The sequence below is a fragment of the Apodemus sylvaticus genome, chromosome 19, assembly GCF_947179515.1.
Source record: "Apodemus sylvaticus chromosome 19, mApoSyl1.1, whole genome shotgun sequence".
Lineage (NCBI taxonomy): Eukaryota > Metazoa > Chordata > Mammalia > Rodentia > Muridae > Apodemus > Apodemus sylvaticus.
Window position 1 is genome coordinate 4,278,971 of NC_067490.1, and position 17,044 is coordinate 4,296,014.

The following is a 17,044-nucleotide window of genomic DNA, read 5'->3' on the forward strand; positions in this document are numbered from 1 at the left end:
GCTGGCCAGACTTCACAGAGATCTACCTGCCTCTGCCTCCCTAGTGCTGGCATATACCACTGCACCGTGCCCAACTAAACAAAAGTTTCCTTTTTCCCTTCTGTCATAATGGATTTTTGGAAATATCATACTTATCATTAGAGTCCACCAGTACCTAAATTCTGGTCTCTAGGGGTCTCAAATGCTAGGCCTCTTCCTTCCCAGGCGCACTTGTAGACACATGCAATTTTGTTTTTCCCTGAGACAGGGTCTCAGATAGCCCGAGTTGGCCTGAAGCTCACTCTGTAGCCATAGATGACCTTGAACTCTGGCTCCTGCTGTCTCTTGGGGATGGCACTCACTCCTTGGAATCCTGGCAAGCAGGCTACCAACTGAGCTGCACTCTCCATCCACCTTCCTTGTCCTCACCCCATGCAAATGTTTCCCCAGGCCCATGGCTCCCCATGGGTTTCCTGAGGGACCATGGGAACCGGTGATCTGTTCTTGCTGTACACGCCAGCTTCTCATAAACTGGAAGCACCGGCAGCACAGTGATCAGAATAAACAAACAGAAAGGATATTAAGGCGCACCAGTAATCACTGGTGACCTCAGCAATTTTATTAACAAATTTATTTCCCTAATTGGGGAGCGCAGCGCAGCGCTGGGCTCCAGGGCATTGTAATAAGTTTCAGTGCTGCAGAAGAAGGAATTCATTAGACCCGTTTGCTCTGGTTTTCTATTTGCTTGCGTCCACCACACTTGTAAACATCATCCTGGGTTCCTGGTTTGGGTTCCAACACCCCCCACCCCAACGTGCACCCAAAATAATAAATAAACAGAAACAGAGAATACAGGCGAACACTATTGGCGCCTCTGTGAGTGCGCTCTGCCTCCTCTGGAAGCTGCGGCTCCAGGTCAGGGACATCACGTGGTCACAGTGTGGAAGACTGGCCTCTTCCACGAGGCTGCAGAGACCCTTCCCCTCACAGTTAGCTCGGGGTCACTCATCCCTGTCCCACCTGTGACCTAGGCTGGGGGAGGCGTTAGCTCTGTCTGCCTGGGAAGGCAGAAATCCACACAGGCAGAGTATTGTTCAAGGCCTCCTCCAGTCTTCTCCCTCGTGGGGGTTTTGGGGGTCGAGGACGCGGCCCGACAGCAAAGAAGCGGCCTGGAATGCAGGCACCCTGCAGCACCCCACCGGCCTCTGACCCAGGTCACACCCTCCTGTGCATGTGAGATGGTGCCATTTTGGCCACACACTCCAAGAGTTGCTGCACTTCGAAGGCTGCCCAGTGGTGGTGGGGGAGGGGGTGGCTGCCATGCAGATTTCTGTAATAATTGTCAACATCGCCTGCCACGCGTGGAGATGGCTTTTGAAGGTAGATACGGTTATTACAAGGACATCTACGGGGGACTCTAGACTACCTTTGCTTGGGTCCCTTGGCAAAAATCTGCAGCCCTGAAAAAAAAAAATCCCAGAAAGTTCCAAGAAGCCTCATTCGCCCTCTTGGATGTTCTGCAGAATCCCAATGAGGTTTTCCAGGCCAAAAATATAGCCAGGATCTGGTCCCTCGTAGGAGGTGTGCTCATTCCGGGAGCCCTTGTACGTCGTGTGCGCGAAGTCAATCATGCGGACATCGACTTTGGCAGGGTCGCCGGAAGTGCTGTCTTGGCTGGTCTGGGGAGGCTCCCCATCATAGATTATGAGGAGGGAGCTGGAGTAGAAGCGGTAGGAGCTCTGGCCCCTGATGACAGTGAGCAGCGCCTGCAGCCTGCACAGGATGGGCTCCAGGAGCTCGGTGCGGAGGCGGATCCCGTCGTGGAGGAACTGGGATAGGGCCTGCCTGAATCCCTCCACTGAGAGCTTCCTCCCATAGTACTTATCTTTGCAGAGAAAGCTCTTCTTATCGGCTTGATAAACCTTAGGTTGGAAAGGAGAGAGAGAGAGAAAAAAATATATATATATGAAGGACTGTAAACTTAAAAAAAAAAAAAAAAAGATGACGACGAGGACAAGAAAAGTGCCGTGGGGGTTGGGGGCACCACTCAGTTGACAGAGAGCTTCTCTAGCAAGGTCAGATCTCTGTGTGCGGTCCCCAGTGCTGTATAAACTGGGCCCAGTGGTGCAAGCTTGTAAAACCAGCATATGAAAGGCACAGGCAGGAGAATCAGAAGTTCAAGGTCATCCTGAGCTACACAGTGCGTTCATGGCCAGCCTGTGCTACGTGAGACAGTATCTAAAAACCAAACCAAACCAAAACTACCTGTTCGACAGCGGTAGCATAACAAGCCCCTATAACATATGAAGAGATGTCCAGGTAATTTAAGAAACAGTGGGCAAGATGCACAGGAGATGTTCTCTCACCACGCTCCAGGATGGTGTGTATATTTTCAAGCATTTTCTTTGCAGGTCCAGTCCCAACCTAGGCCCAAAGATCCTTCACCCACAGAGGTGACCCTCAGCGCACTGCTCTGAGGTTTGGACCTCCTCTCCAGTGAATTTCCGAGATCAACTTCCAAGTAGTGATTTAAATCTTGGCTTCTGGCCGCCTTCAGTTCAGATCTGAGCAAACCCTAGCTGGCAAGCTGCAGCCGGCATCTGAAATCAGGCGGCGGGCCTGGAGAGCCAGTTCCACGAGGTTCTCCTTCGACAAAGTTACCGAGTCTGTCTTCATAGCTTTTAAGCATTCAGGGACGGCTCTTCCACACAGGCGAACTGTTCCGAGGTAAAGACGACAGGCGAGCTCAGATACAGGTAGGGCCCACAGGCAGCCAGTACGGCTGCCGAGAGCCTGGGAAACAGAGAGGTCCTTAGCCTCCCTGTCCAGCAAATGGTCCTTTCTTCACTGCCTCTATTTCCTGCCCTTGGCAGGCCATTCTAAGGCAGCAGGCAGAAGACAGATGCTGATGAGGAGACCATGGTGGCCACACCCAGTCCAGACAGCTCAGGGGGCAACCGAGACTGAGTCAAAGCCTTCGGCTGCAACAGCAAGGGGCGGGGGGACTTGGCACCCGCAGACAGGGCTGCCTGTAACTGGCTAACCCTGTTTGAAGGCTGTCTTGCCTTCATATTACATAATGTGTTTGTTTTGTTTTTAATCAGACGGATATGATAAGCTTTTGGAAGGTTGAAGATGGGCTGCTAAATTAGCCTCTGCAAACACATGACAAGCATCACTTTTTAGATAAATCAGATCACTTGCAGAAGGCTGGAGGTCCGCAGAGAGCTTCCTTCCCCTCCACAAATCATCCCATTCTGTTCTCTCGAGGATTGCATTCCAAGCCTTCCCAGGGACATCTGTGCAATGAATTTATGGACTCAACTTTCAGCTTCAAGGGGTGGCAGTTTCAATTAAGGAAAGCTATAACGTTTGCCGTCAAAGCGGAGTCTGGTTTTGTATTGAGTAGACAGGCTGTTGGGGGGGATGGGCTGGAGTCCTGCCTGCTTCCCAATAGCCATGCCATGGTCTTGTAAAAACAGAGATGGAGAGGTGTGGGACCCAGGCAGTAAGGGAACAAGCAACCCTGCGACTCGAATCAGTGGCTTCTGACCTTCCCACTGGTTAACCTGACCAAGCAGCAAAAAAGAAGCAGAAAGGCTGAAGGTAGACGGCAGAATTGCTAACAGGGATTCACAAGAGCCGGTTACTACAGCACATCGGAAGGGGACAGGGCTGAGCGCCGTCACGCAGTGTGGGATAAGTAAGCCATCAGGTATATTTTCTCAGCTCTTCTCCAACCCTGCCCCCACACTGTCATTAGAAGTCCCTCCCAACGAGGGGAGGGCCCTCAGGACCACTACACGAAGTTTTAACTGCCCAAGACAGTGAGATTGAGTTTTGGACTATCCTCAAGGGTCCTCTGTAAAAACAAAAAAACAAAACAAAACAAAAACAACAACAACAACAAAAAACCAGTGTGTGGGCTGGGAATGCAGCTCAGCTGTAAGACTGCTCCCTCTGCCAAGGCTCTGAGTTCCATCCCAGCACCACGAATAAGGTCAACACCTGCGATCTCAACCCTCAGGAGGTGGGCTCAGAAGACCAGGAATCCAAGGTCAGCTCTGGCCATATAAGGAGTCTGAAGACAAGTTGGAATGCTTGAGATCCTGCCTCAGAACAAACACCGCCGCCCACCGCAACCTCGCATCTCAGACTGAGACTATGTATTTCCTTGCTTGAAAAGCATCCTTCGGCCTCCTATATTTCTCCCTTACGGTAACAGGCTCTGCGGGGAGGGAGGGTATGGGTAGCAGGCATCCAGACCTGAGGGTGCCTGCCTCTGACCCCTGCAGCCAGCCCTCCACACCTACCTGCATGCCACAGATGCGCACACCCAGGCAGGCCGACGTACTCTGTTCGCACTTCTTCATGTGACGGGCCTTCTTCTCCTCTGACGCATCGTCCCCGTGCTGCCGGGTGCCCATCTTCAGATCCAAGATGCAGGGCTGCTTGTACTGCGACACCACGTTTTCCAACAGCAAGAACCCTGGATGCGCTAGGTCAAGGAGCGCTCTGGGGTCACTGGTCAGGGCAACTGAGGCTGCTGGAGCGGTGCCCATACCTTCTTCCCGTTTCCCACCCCACCCATGAGCCTGGCTATTAAGGATGCGAGATATTCACCGGCAGCCCGCTTTAATAAGTCCATTTATTTAAGGGGAGTTTATAAGAACTCCCGTTTCCCACCATTTTTGCTCTGAGGTTGAAATTTAAATGCAGGCATGAAATCCCTGGCAGGCCATGCCCAATTTACATTTTACGGCAGAAAATCATAGGGCTGGGACCTTTGAATGGGCCTGCACCTTCTGGGACAAGGAGTTGATGCTCGCCTCGAGAAAAGTTGCAGGAATATTAATTTCGGCGGGGTAATTATCCTTCAAAAGCTTCTTAGGGATTAGGGCGGCAGATATGTCATAGTAAATACGGGAAGAGCAGCCACCAGTTTGTTTTCTCGAGAAATACTCAGAGGGTGGAGGGGCCTAAACTATGGGGTGGGGGTGGGTAGTTAGGAGAGAGTGGAGGGGTGGGGAGGGATGGGAGGGGTAGCAGGCATTTTTGTTGTAGGGAAAGGTCTGCCTCCCCTTAGGGTTTCTCCACAGTTCACGGGCTGCAGGCAAAATCTGAAGGAGGAAGATGTTGCGATGGAGTGAGGACACGGAGAGACTTCCTCCTGTCCTAGCCCTAGCAAAGGGTTCTCCTCTCTGTCTCCGGCCCCATCTCTCCTATACTGTCCAAGTGCCAGAGACATGCAAGCCAGGGTCCAGCTTAGCTACCAGTGGGAAGTCCCCCACCTCCCCTCACCCTGCTGAGTTTTCTTTTGAAGGGAATCTGATTTCTTCAAGACCCTGGGCTTGTGGGTTCAAACCTTCAGATCACCCCAGGTCTGTTTCTCCTGTGAGTGTGTGTGAGCGTGCATGTGTCTGTGTATGTGTGGCCATGTGTGTATGTGTATGTGCATGTATGTGCCTATGCATTTGTGTATGTGTGTGCGTGTGTCTGTGTGTCCATGTGTGTGCGTGCATGTGTGTGTCTGTGTGTGCACGTGTGTGCTCGATCTGTCCATCTATTGCTCCCTCTCTGTCCTCTTCTGCTCACACCTGTCCTAGGGGTTGTGTGCAGGTTCCAGGGTGGGAAGGATACGGTGCCGCTTGTCCTCTGGGTACTGGGAGCACAGACGGGTCATGTGGGCTTGGTGACAGTGCAGGCCCCATGGGTTAAAACCCATTCTCTCCACCTGGCTCCCTTCTGCACTTTCCACCAGTGGGGAGGCCTGGGTACTGAGGTGGCAGTCGGACCTCAGAAGCACCTTGGCTGCACTGTAGACAGAGAGAAGCATTTGAAGACAGCTGGTCAGCAGTGGCCAGAGGACAGAAGGCTGGCTGTGACTCATCGTTTGGGCTCCCTGGCCTGGCCTCTGACAAAAGCCACCCACACCACCGCATAGACTCTCTCCAAGCCACTAGAGACACCACAGGGTCCTGAGTGCCTCCACGCCTAAACTGGGTACCCAACAACAGATCCCGCCAGGTCTAGGCCCCTTCAGGGCTTCTCTTAGATGTGATGTCCCCAAGGGCTGGGGTGACTTAGGTCCACTCTTGCTATCGAGGTGACAAAGGGAAGGGATGTCGAGCACGCCTGGACCTTGAGGGTGAGGGTCAGACGTCTGGACTCATGCCCTGGTGTGTGATGTGTCCCTGAGACCTCACAGTGCCTTATAGAGCCTGCTCTGCATCTTGGCCCAGCTGTGAAGGGACAGCTTTGCTGCTGACCAAGAACTTAATTAGATCCGAGGCTCTTTGGGGAAGAGCAACATCGTTACTGTATCAGCTCCTGCCCCCAGGGACTCTGGGAAAGGTCAGCGGACAGTAGCGGTGGCTTCCAAGATCTCTCTGAGGTCCTTGGGCCCCTGGGGCTGTTTTGTCTCCTGGGACTCACTCTCCCCGGCTCTTCCCCATGATATGCTAAAAGCTGACTTCCAAGAGAAATTAGCCACACTTCCTCTCGGTAAACTATTCCAAGGTTTTCGTCTGCACAGTCTCCCCCAGAGACCTGCACGGTCTCAGTGAAGCAGGTATTTAATTAAACCAAGTAGGTACCAGAGTTCTGCTCCGGAGCACACGCCGCCCTGCATGTGTGTTAGCTTCCAGTCCATCCTCCCCCAAGAAGGGCCAACCCAGACCTTCTGCAACAGCCTTTATCTGAATTTCTCAGTTTTGAGACGCTAACCCCCACGCTAACCCCCACGCTAACCCCCACGTGGAGTGGTTGGCCTTGGGCACAGTGTGGTGCGTGCTGAGGGACAATCACCTAGATCCCTGTCCCTCCCTCGGTGGTCCTCACCTCTCCTTCAGTGAGCAAGCCAGCTGGGCGAGGGGGCGGGGGCTGCTCTCGCTGCTGGCGGTCTGCTGAAGTGTCTGCCAGAGAGCTACCGCTCTGGACTCCGAAGAGACCTGGAAAGGCTCCAGGTTCTCCTTCAGCGGGTTGGCAACCAGGCCGAGATGGCCTCTGCTGTCTCTCCGGAGATGCACTGTGATGGTACCTGCAGGACACAGGAGGGAGGGAAGAGTATGCTGGGTCATGGGTCATGGGTCATGCATGGGTCATGGGTCATCACTGTTGAGTTTGGGAGCCCCAGCAGTTTCCTTCTCTCCCTCGCTCCTCTCTCAAGGAAGAGTCAAGACTAGGGTGGCTCTGTCTGAACCTGACCGAGTCCCTGAATATGTCCCCAGTGCCTTCCCTGGAGCTTGCAGAAAGCAGCCTTGGGGTTGTTTCTTCACCCCACCTCTCATACTTTCTACGTTGTTCTAGAATTAGATTCACACCTTCAAGTTTGCTCACACACACCTTCCTGGTCACACCAGGACCAACAATCCATCCACGGAAAAGCTGGGATACCTCAGAGCTGGTCCTTCATGAGGGCGCCTCCACGCCTCCAGGGGGCGCCAATGAAGGGAAGCCTGGCCCAGCCCTTCCCATTGCTCTCTGCCTCCTCAGCCATCTCTATCCTCTCTTCTGTCTTCTGGAGAGCCTTCCTGAGGCAGCTGCGGGACTCGGGCTTCTGCCGTACATCAGACAGCCTTCCCTCTGCCTTTGCCATCGTCGCTGGCTGTATATTATAGCGTATGGGATTCGGGATAGGAGGAAATTCTAGATCAGTGATTCCCAACCTGTGGGTTGTGACCCCTTTGGCTCCCATCTCAGGGTGACTCGACAGTCAACTATACCTAGCCCAGTTCTGTCCTCTCAGATTCCTGGCGGCCTAATTCTGCAGCTGGGGAGAGAGGGACATTCAGTTCTCTCAGAGTCCTGAAAACTCAGCCCCTCCTCCACCCCTCCCAGGCCCGGTGTCCTGAAGACGTGACAGCATAGTAAATAACGATGTTGGTGTGTTTATCGGAACACGTCCGTCCGTCAAGTCCGTTCATTCTGTGCCTGGGGAGTGGCCAGTTAGGGACGTTTCCTCCTCTCTCCTACTGACCCAGGACTAGCATGGGTTGCCTTTCACTTGTGATTTTGAAATTGCAGCACATCCATAAGCTGTTGGTGGTGTGGTGTGGGGGTGGGGGTGGAGTCTGAGCCAAGGTCACACAACGGTGTGTGACAAGCCACCTGACACGCCTGCTGAGGAAAGGGCATGTTATTTCCCAGGACTCCGTGGAACAGTCTGACACAATCAGGCTGTGTTTACCCACGCGTGCATGTGGGACGCTCCTGCTGTGTTCCCAGAAACACTGGCTCTGGCTGCTCTGTTCTGTGGAGGGGACAGAGACGCCACAAGCCGTCAGGAGAGCACTGTCGTCTCAGAGGGCTGGGGCATGGCCTTAGCATTTCTAGCTAAGTCCTTGGGCAGGAGGTGTTTGTTCTAGGGAGGGAGAACCTCCCAGCTCGCAACATGAGACAGAGGGTGAGCCCTAGCCACCCCTGTGCCTGTCCTTGAGGGACTTCCTGCCCTTCAGATGCTTATCTGGCCCAGGAAGCGCCACTAGCCCAAAGCAATGTCTTTTAGGGTCTTTTAAAGTTCACATCCCATCTGGCAGCCCGTGGCCTTTTCTACTTGAGGCCCTATGGTGACATGGCTGCCAGAAAATACAGTTCTTGGCAGCTTGTGCCCAGGAGGCCTCCCTGGAGAGACAAGAAATGTGACCTTCCCCGCTGCTCCAGGCTCCGGCCCTGTCTGAGCTCATCGGTTCCGAGCGCCTGCGTCAAGGCCGGGGAGAGGAGGAGCAAATAACCCAGACTAATATAACCCAAAAGTCATTTCCACTTCTCAGACAGCCAGAGCTAGCTCGGCCCCGCGGCTGTCTCTCTGTCTCTGGTGGGCTCGTCGTCCGCTGTCCGGCTGTCTCCCAGCTCCTGTGACCCCCCTCTCTCCTCTCTCCCCCAGACGGGGCTCAGCACAGCACTTGGAGCTGGCCCATTGAGATCCCCCTTGTGAACTGTGCCGAGTCACGTGCCTGCCCTTGACCCAGAAGAAGGCAGACCCTCTGGTGCTTGGGGTTGCGTGCGGTCAGAAGCCATGGCGTCTGTGGGTCTCAGACCTGGAGGCCTGAGATCTGTGGCTGAAGCCCTACCGGGAGCCTCAGGGCTTGCCCCAGCCCGGCCCATGCTTCTCAGCCCGAGAGCGTGCCAGCTGGGCAGAGACAGTGCTAACTGCCACGATTGGCATGCCCGGAGCATCACAGTGATTTTGGTTTGACCAAACAGCTTCCTGAGTCCTGGCAGAGACTGTATCATGTGTTTATTTTAAGCTTATGAGAACATTCACTGCCACCATCTGCAATATGAATCTGGCCAAACCCTCCACCAACCAAGCCCGAGCGCCTGTCCTCAGTCACCCAGGGCTGACTGAGAGGCAAGGGACACAGCCTCAAGATGGTCACACTAGGAGTCCAGCTAAGGTCTAGAGAAAGCTGCAGGAACACAGCACTTTAGAATGCCATCCCAGCCCAAATTTTCCCTGATGCCCCCCGTCGGGGAAGGCATTAGGAAGGGCTCCGAGGCATGTAGTAGCCATTTTAGAAAGGGCCCCACCTTTCTGTGGAAGCTATTTCTAATGCAGAAGCAGAAGGTTATCTGTCCGGCTGACATGATGTTTTGTCCGAGTACTTCTGAGACAGTCTGTCTCCTCCCTCCTGGGGCTAGATGGACCCTGAAATGGCTACCCTGGGTATCTCAGTGGAGTGGGTGGGCGGGGACAAGAACTCACTGGGCTAGACCTCAGGGCTTCACATCCTGGGCCCGCCTCTCGGCTAGGGCAGCCCCGGGCAAGCTGACTTTCCTCATCTGTGTCTCTGGAGTTATGAAGGCACCGGCTTCTGTGAGGAATTATGAGACTCATGGAAACCAGGGTGTGGAAGCCTCTTGCAGTGGTCCAGAGTGAGTACAGGGACTGGCCACTACAACTTATTGATTAAGGCCAGCCACCTCCATTACTGGTCCCGGCTCTAGTCCGAGTATCCATGAATGAGCGGGAGTTCCCTGCTGGGTTCTGGGCCTCCTCTAGGGTCTCCCCACATTGCTTGGATCATGCTCCAGCTCTGTTTCATCAAAGCCTGGCTTTGGGGTGCTACCAAACCCTCTCAGGCTGGCAGGTAGTCATCCATTTTCCTAGGGAGTCAGGAGGTTCCCGGCTCCGGCCGTTCCCCACTGTGTTTAGAAACACCTACAACATCCCAAAGGCAAGGCTGACCTAGACCCTGTGGTGTGGACCGTCCATTTAGCTACAGCCTTCAGCTCGAGGTGCAGATGGCGTCCCTCAGTGCAGGAGAGTCTGACCTAAACTTCCCTGCTTCGTGATGATGGCAGGGGAATGTATCCAGGGGGTGGCCATCCTTTGATTTCTCAGTTTTGGTCTTTTCCTAGGCATACCATGCATTAAGCTAGGGTATGAGGAAGACTCCATCTATTAAACACATTTTTAAATTTATGATATTTTTAACTTACAATGACTATTTCTGGCTATAGGCCTTTTTTTCTTTTTTTGGCTTTTCGAGACAGTGTTTCTTTTTGTAGCCCTGGCTGTCCTGGAACTCACTCTGTAGACCAGGCTGGCCTTGAACTCAGAAATCTGCCTGCCTCTGATTCCCAAGTGCTGGGCTTAAAGGTATGCTCCACCACTGCCTGGCTTGTAAGCCTTTTCTAAGAAGGGAGTGTCTACAGTGAGAGTTAGCAGAGCCCAAAGAGACACCCCAGGAAGCAGAGGTCTGTCTGGATAGGTGTCCAGTGCCCGAGGGTGCCCTGTCATCCCCAGCAGACCGTAGGCCTATGTAGACAGGACAGAGTCTGCGTTAGGTAGGGGATCTCCTAAAGACCCAAACATCCTCTCCCTTTGCCCGGGGCAGACCCCATAGTCCTTTTCAGCTCTAGAGCTGCTCTGAGCAGTTGTGAAATGCCGCTGTCAGGACCCCGCCTCACATGGGGACCTGCCACCCCTTGCTGTGTTGGGTTCAGTTACAGGACAGACTTTCACTCCACTGGGTGCTCTGACAAGATAAACAATGACCAGCCAGGCAGCACTGGCCTGTGGCCTCAGACTGTGGGGGAAGCTCGGGGCCCATAAAAGTGGGGCCCCACCGGCGGCCAACTCTCCTGCCTCCCGGGACATCTCAGAGGCCCAGTGTGAACCGATACTCAGAAGTCACATCCAGGCCCAGGGTGTGGTCGCACCTAGCGGCCACTGTTCAAGTCCACAGTCAGTGTGGAGCCTGAACCTGACTCTTGGCCCTGGGTTCTGATGGGCAAGTCCGGAATGGAGCCCAGGAGCTCTGGATGAAACTCCCACTCAGAACCACCAGCTCATACGCACCCCGCCTTCCCGGCTGTCCTGGCCACTCAGCTGGTTTCTTTATTTTCTGACCCTTGAATTTGCTACACAGCCAAGGGCGGCCTTGGACTTCTGGCCTTCCCGCCTCTACCTCCCGAGACGGAGTCTTACAGGAGTGAACTAGGGATGGAAACCAGGGCTTCGTGGTGCTAGGTTCTTCACGGAGAGCCTGCCGTCTGGGAGCCCACCCAGCTCTGGGCTGGCACCTGGCAGTCAGCTCTGTAGGTCCAACCCACGTTACAGCTGGCTCAGCTGCACACACCGCGAGGCAGCCCGGCCTTTGCCCTGCCTGTGTGGAGTGGGCATTCTGGACTCCTAACCAAGCCCTGTCCCAGACTCCCCATGTCCTGTCTGTCCTGGGTCTCCAGAGGGAGGCCCAGGAAGCCTCCCTTGGCCCTGTGTTTAGACACAGCCACACCCATAGTGCTCCCAAAGCACAGAGCGGACTCTCCATTCCACCAGGACCCAGTAGGGCTGGTCATCCCTTGACGCCATTGCTAATTCTTTGAAGTTGAGTAGCTTGACCTATCTCCAGAGCCATTAAACCACTCACGGTGTGGGAGCTTGGAGAGATTCAGAGGCGCACCAGCACAGCCATTCTGGGTGCCGGGAAGAGGGCTGTCTCCACGCAGCCCTCACACCCCATGCCCAGCGACAGCAGCAGTGAGTGAGTTGAGCCTGCCCGGCCCCCACCCCTGCCCCACCCCCACTCACCTTTGTACTGTGGGGTGAAGCACCTCATGGCTAGTGGCAGAGACTCGTAGAATTTCTGTTCCTGGGATACAAGGGGCTTGCAGACGGTGTAGGCGTCATACTGTAGCACGCTCAGGTGGCCCCCGACCTGGTGCAGGAAGGGCTCCAGCGGCACACCTACCCCGGCCTTCCCCTGCTCTGAGCTGTGCAGCACCACCATGGCACCCCCAAGTCCTCCCAAGGACAGCAAGAGGGAGAAGCTGCTGTCCCGGGCGGGTGGGCCGTCCGCGGTCTCCGCCTTTCTCTGGCCTTCACCACTGTGCCAACACAAGGGATTCCTGGCAGCCGGCTTCTCTGTAAAACACAAAAAAGTAGAGGGAAACAGAAGTTATAGGAAGGGTGTGTGCTAGGTGGGAGCTGGTGTGAACTGGGTGTGTGCTGGTGTGTGTGCTGGGCGTGCTGGTGTGTACTGGGTGTGCTGGTATGTGCTGGGTGTGTGCTGGTGTGAACTGGGTGTGAGCTGGTGTGTGCTGGGTATGTGGTATGTGTTAGGTGTGTGCTGGTATGTGCTAGGTATGTGCTGGAGTGTGGTGGGTGTGAGCTGGGTGTGAGCTGGGTGTGTGCTGGGTGGGTTCTGTTGTGAGCTGGGTGTGTGCTGGTGTGTTGCCCGTGGCTCTAAAACAAGATAATAGGTGTGTTTTGCTTCTGAAATGAATTTTTTCATGAGTAACTGGCCACAACCTGCTTCTATGACTCAAGGGCTAGAGCGAGACTCTAAAAACCACCCTGAGTCTTTTGGTTTTAAACACTGAGACTTTTAACACTCTCAAACAACCTATGCAAGGGCAGGCGAGTTTCCAGGCTCAGGGTCTAGTCCTGACTTCTCCTGCCACATTGCTTCTTTCTCCTTCTGAAAACTTCCATCTCTACCCAGGGGGAAGCAAGCAGAGTTGCTGGGTCCCCACTGTGCAACAGGGCTGTTTTGCTTCTGCAGAGCAGAGCTAGCTATGCTCCAGCAGTTTGTGGTATTTTTTATGACTATCATATACAACCACTGTGTGACCTTGGGCAGGTTACTGAAGCCGCCTGGGCCTCAGTTTCTTTATGCAGCAGACCAGGATGCAGACTCAGGCACAGAATAAGAGTCCAGAACGTCCCCTGAGCCCGGTACCACCACCTCCTCTGAGGCCCCCAGGTGGGCTTGCCTGACCTGGAACAAACCCTACAACTCTGGAAAACCAGTTTCTAAAGTCCTTCTGACTCTCTTCTGCCAAGTGTTTGCCCGTCTGAGAGGACATTCCCACAGCAGGGCCCTGGACCTTACCACAAGTTATTAATACCTCTCCCGCTGCTGGACTCCTGGCTACCATGTGACTGGGCAGCACTGGGCATCATTAACCCTCTAACTGACCTTCACTCCAGGCCCTGGGCACTGCTGGCTGGCTACACACACACACACACACACACACACCAGTGCCTATCACTTTGTTTGGGACTTAAGCTAACAGAGGCTCGACCAGCTGCCTGGACTGCCGGCATGCCATGGGATGAAAAGCCCGAGTCTGACCTGTCCCTGTCCTCGCACAGGGTCCCCAGACCAGCCCGTGTCCTTTGGGCCACAGAGTGTGCCTGTCGGAGAGGGAAGGGCTACAGGCCCCGCCTGGCACTTGTGCAGTTGCTTAGGATACTGGGGTGGCTGGTGTGGTGTCGGGGAAGGGAAGGCGAAAGCCTGAAGCAAGAGGCTGGGCCAGGAAACCCAGAGTGCCCTTTTTGAACCTCTGTCCTGAGGTGGAGAGAGGCCACTGGTGTGTGTAGGGGTGTGGGTGGGGTCTGGGGGACAGGTCAGGGGACAGGGTGGCTTTCAGGATCCTTGAGAATCTGGGGATATGTGTGGACAGGACAGATAAGGTAATGGGACCCAGACCATGCGGCCCAAGGTAGTTTAGCCCCATAACTTGCAAGCCTGTCTGTGGAGATTCACCCTGCCCCCAGGCAGGGCACTTGTGGTAACTAGAGGAATGGCTGGTCTATAAAGTTCATTTATAGCCACTCCTGTCGCACACCCGTCTCCCTGAGGACAGCCCCACACTTGCCAGGCATGGCTGTCAAATGCCACTTTGAGCCTGCCAACACGTAGTGCCTCAGTCCATCCACGCAGTCCCTCGTCCCGCACACACGCAGCCTTGGCTGTGCGTCACTTAACATTTTGGATGCTTTAGGTAGATAGTTTAAGCCTTATGAAGTCCCTCCAAGGTCAATGGCACATTCAGCCCTTACATGACCCTATGAAGTCACTAGAGCTGTCTGCCCACTTTCTGTTGAGGAAACAGAGAGGCCCAGAGGATTCCCTGAGTGCACCAGCTGGTATGAGAATGACCAGGATTTGAACCAAGGTCTGTTAGGCTAGTCTGCACTCAGTAGCTCCCGTCAGATGTCCGTTATCTACTTTAAATGTCAGGAAACAACCCCAAAGAGAGACTGGGCCCTGGTCAGGGTCACCTACTTACAAGACAAACTTTACTGTCCACCAGTCCTAGGTGGTTCCTGTACCTCACTGAGTGAATATGTCTGTCCTGACGGGGTGCTTGGGAAGAGGGGAGGACCACTAGTCCAGGGAACAGGCAGGGGCTGTGGAGCACTCCCTGGCCAGGCTGCCAGCACCATTTGAGGGGTGTCCCTGTTAGCAGAGACTCGTTCCTCCCTGCTAATAACTAGAGCCTGGTCCTCCTTCCTTTCCTGCCCTCTCAGAGGCGAGACGCTCAGGCTTGGTTACACCGCTCTGGGAGAAATTCCAACAGAGTGTTACCTGCACTTCAGAGTGGAGCTCCAGCCCCAAATCTGGGGCTGAGGGCGGTGATCCTGCGCTTTTCCTCAAGAACGCTGGGCTTGACAGCTGGGTAAACTGAGACACTTGCTCTCAAGGGCTGTGGGTTCTAGGTCAGGTAGCCTCTGAGGGTCTTTCTGTTCCTGGGATGCACGGTTTGCAGTTCTGAGGCAGTTGGGGAGAATGGATCAGATGCAGAATGGGCTCAGAGGTGGGACTGCGGCTTTCTGTACTGACCCTGGGTTTCCCAAGGAGTCTGAGGTATTTTCCTTTTGCTTCCTTTGTATGTGGCCTGCAAGCCTGTGGCTCTGAGGTGGATTGGAGGTGGAGGTGGCTTCCATTCTCCAGTCCTTCTCCTTCAAGTCCCAGATCAGCCGGGCGTGGTGGCACACGCCTGTAATCCCAGCACTAGGGAGGCAGAGGCAGGAGGATTTCTGAGTTCGAGGCCAGACTAGTCTACAGAGTGAGTTCCAGGACAGCCAGGGCTACACAGAGAAACCCTGTCTCGGAAAAAAACCCAGCCCAGATCAATAGCCCAAGCTTCCTGGGCCTTCCATCCAGGCCCATAATTCCTGTCTGTGAGTCAAGAGCCTCAGATCTGTCTGTCAGGAGGCACAATCTCCCCTCCCCCAACTCCAGCTCACTGAGGCTGAGGATGAGCTGGTAACAGAAAGGAGTTTGTTTTACTGTCCACTGCCATGGCCTTGTCACGAGGTTCAGGGGACAGCGCGCACAAACAAGACTCCTCCACGTGGGCATCGGTGCATGGGTGACTTTCCAGATGACTAAGTCAGCTGGGGTTCTACGAAGGCGAGCGAGGGGCCTGCCTGAGGGACACGCCCATTCTGACACATTTACAGGAGATCCTTGGCTATTTAGGATTTCCTAGCCCACGCCTCTTCCTCAAGCCCCTAGTTGTGGAAACAGACCCCAGCAAGAAGGGGCTCAGCAAAGAGATGTCCCTTGCCCCAGGAAGTGGACAGCAGGCCCCATTCCTGCTCCCCCTGCCCTGTGACCGGGTCGTGTCCTCAGTGAAGCCGCACGGGGCCTCACTCCAGTAGCTCACAGCTAACTTGGGCCCCGGGGTGCGGCTGCGGGGCGGCAGTAAGCAAGGCTATGAAGTGGCCACTTCCGGACAAACCCTTCCCTGCAGCTTTATGAGGCCTGAGTGGCAGCCAGCCTGGCTGTGTTGGGTCGGGGGACACTCCCAGTTCTGAAAGGAGGGGAGCCTGGCCATTTTGCAAGCATGCATGAGTACTTTAATAACGGGTGCACAAATTCATTCAAAGGCATTTATGGGATTCCTAGAGGATTCTGTTATCTTTTTCTTTTTTTTCTCAGTCAACAAACACTAATAGTCTAACAAGTACTGTATGCTTACTGGTAGTGGAAAAATTATGCTGAAAAAAACAAATGAGTCCTTTGAGATAAAGGAGGGCGTATAGCCCAGGAACGATAGAGCAGAGATCTGGGTTCAAGTCCCAGCACCACAAATAGCATGTTCTCTCACATGGAAACAAATAACATGTTCTCTCACATGGAAACAAATAGCATGTTCTCTCACACGGAAACATAAAACCTTGACTGGAAAGTACGGGAGCAACGGCTGGGGCCGGGAGGGGGGGGTGACTCAGGTCCTCCTCCTGCACACACTGGGACACCACAGTGACTCCTACTTATTGTATAGTTAGTAACGAGGGTCCTTATGGAAGGACTGGGGGGCGTTCTGCACTGGGCTGAGGTTGAGGTACCGGAGAAGCGACCAGGAGCGTGGGCGAAGTTGGCTTAGCCTCAGGGCGGCTATGTGAAGGAAGGCAGAGACAGGGCAGGAAAGGGCAGGAGTGGGTGACTAGAGGTGGGGGTGCTGGCTCGGGGTTATGGCTGACCTGAGTGGACAATGGGGGAGGCTGGAGAGGGGGAGCCAACTGGGGCAGGGGGTGGGAGAGGAGGTGGGGATCTCGGCACCCACGGGAAGGACAGGCATGCTATGGTGGTGCACCCCTGTAACCCCACCCTCGGGAGGCAGAGACCAAGGGGTGATGGGGGTGATTCCTGGGGATTAGTGAAACTGGAGATCCGTGAGAGATCTTGTCTCAAAAAATAAGGCAGCCACAAGGCACAGTAGCTAGCACACACCGAGTGTGTGTCCCAACACCGAGGAGGCAGAGGCAGTGGATCTCTGAGTTCAAGGCCAGCCTGGTCTACAGAGTGAGTTCTAGGTCAGT

The 17,044-nt window shown here is 54.4% G+C and overlaps 1 protein-coding gene across 1 annotated transcript; it reads right to left on the reverse strand.

Annotated features, from left to right (window-relative positions):
* Window positions 1–596: 596 nt before the first annotated feature.
* Ip6k3 (inositol hexakisphosphate kinase 3) lies at window positions 597–12,344 on the reverse strand. The gene is made up of 5 exons (XM_052163509.1): window positions 12,017–12,344; window positions 6,820–7,018; window positions 5,620–5,795; window positions 4,293–4,468; window positions 597–1,901 (listed from the first exon to the last, which is right to left on the reverse strand). The coding sequence occupies exons 1-5, from the start codon at window positions 12,213–12,215 to the stop codon at window positions 1,476–1,478; spliced, it is 1,176 nt and encodes a 391-aa protein (XP_052019469.1). The 5' UTR covers window positions 12,216–12,344; the 3' UTR covers window positions 597–1,475.
* Between the last annotated feature and the right edge of the window lie 4,700 nt (window positions 12,345–17,044).

Bases quoted from the DNA above. Each gene is read 5' to 3' on its own strand.
- Ip6k3 (XM_052163509.1), bottom strand. From the start codon at position 12,215: ATGGTGGTGCTGCACAGCTCAGAGCAGGGGAAGGCCGGGGTAGGTGTG. The intron at 4,469-5,619 runs GTATCCTTCCCA...TAGCGCATCCAG, and splicing joins CCCAGAGGACAAGCGGCACC to GGTTCTTGCTGTTGGAAAAC. The intron at 1,902-4,292 runs GTAGGTGTGGAG...TTCCAACCTAAG, and splicing joins TGCGCATCTGTGGCATGCAG to GTTTATCAAGCCGATAAGAA.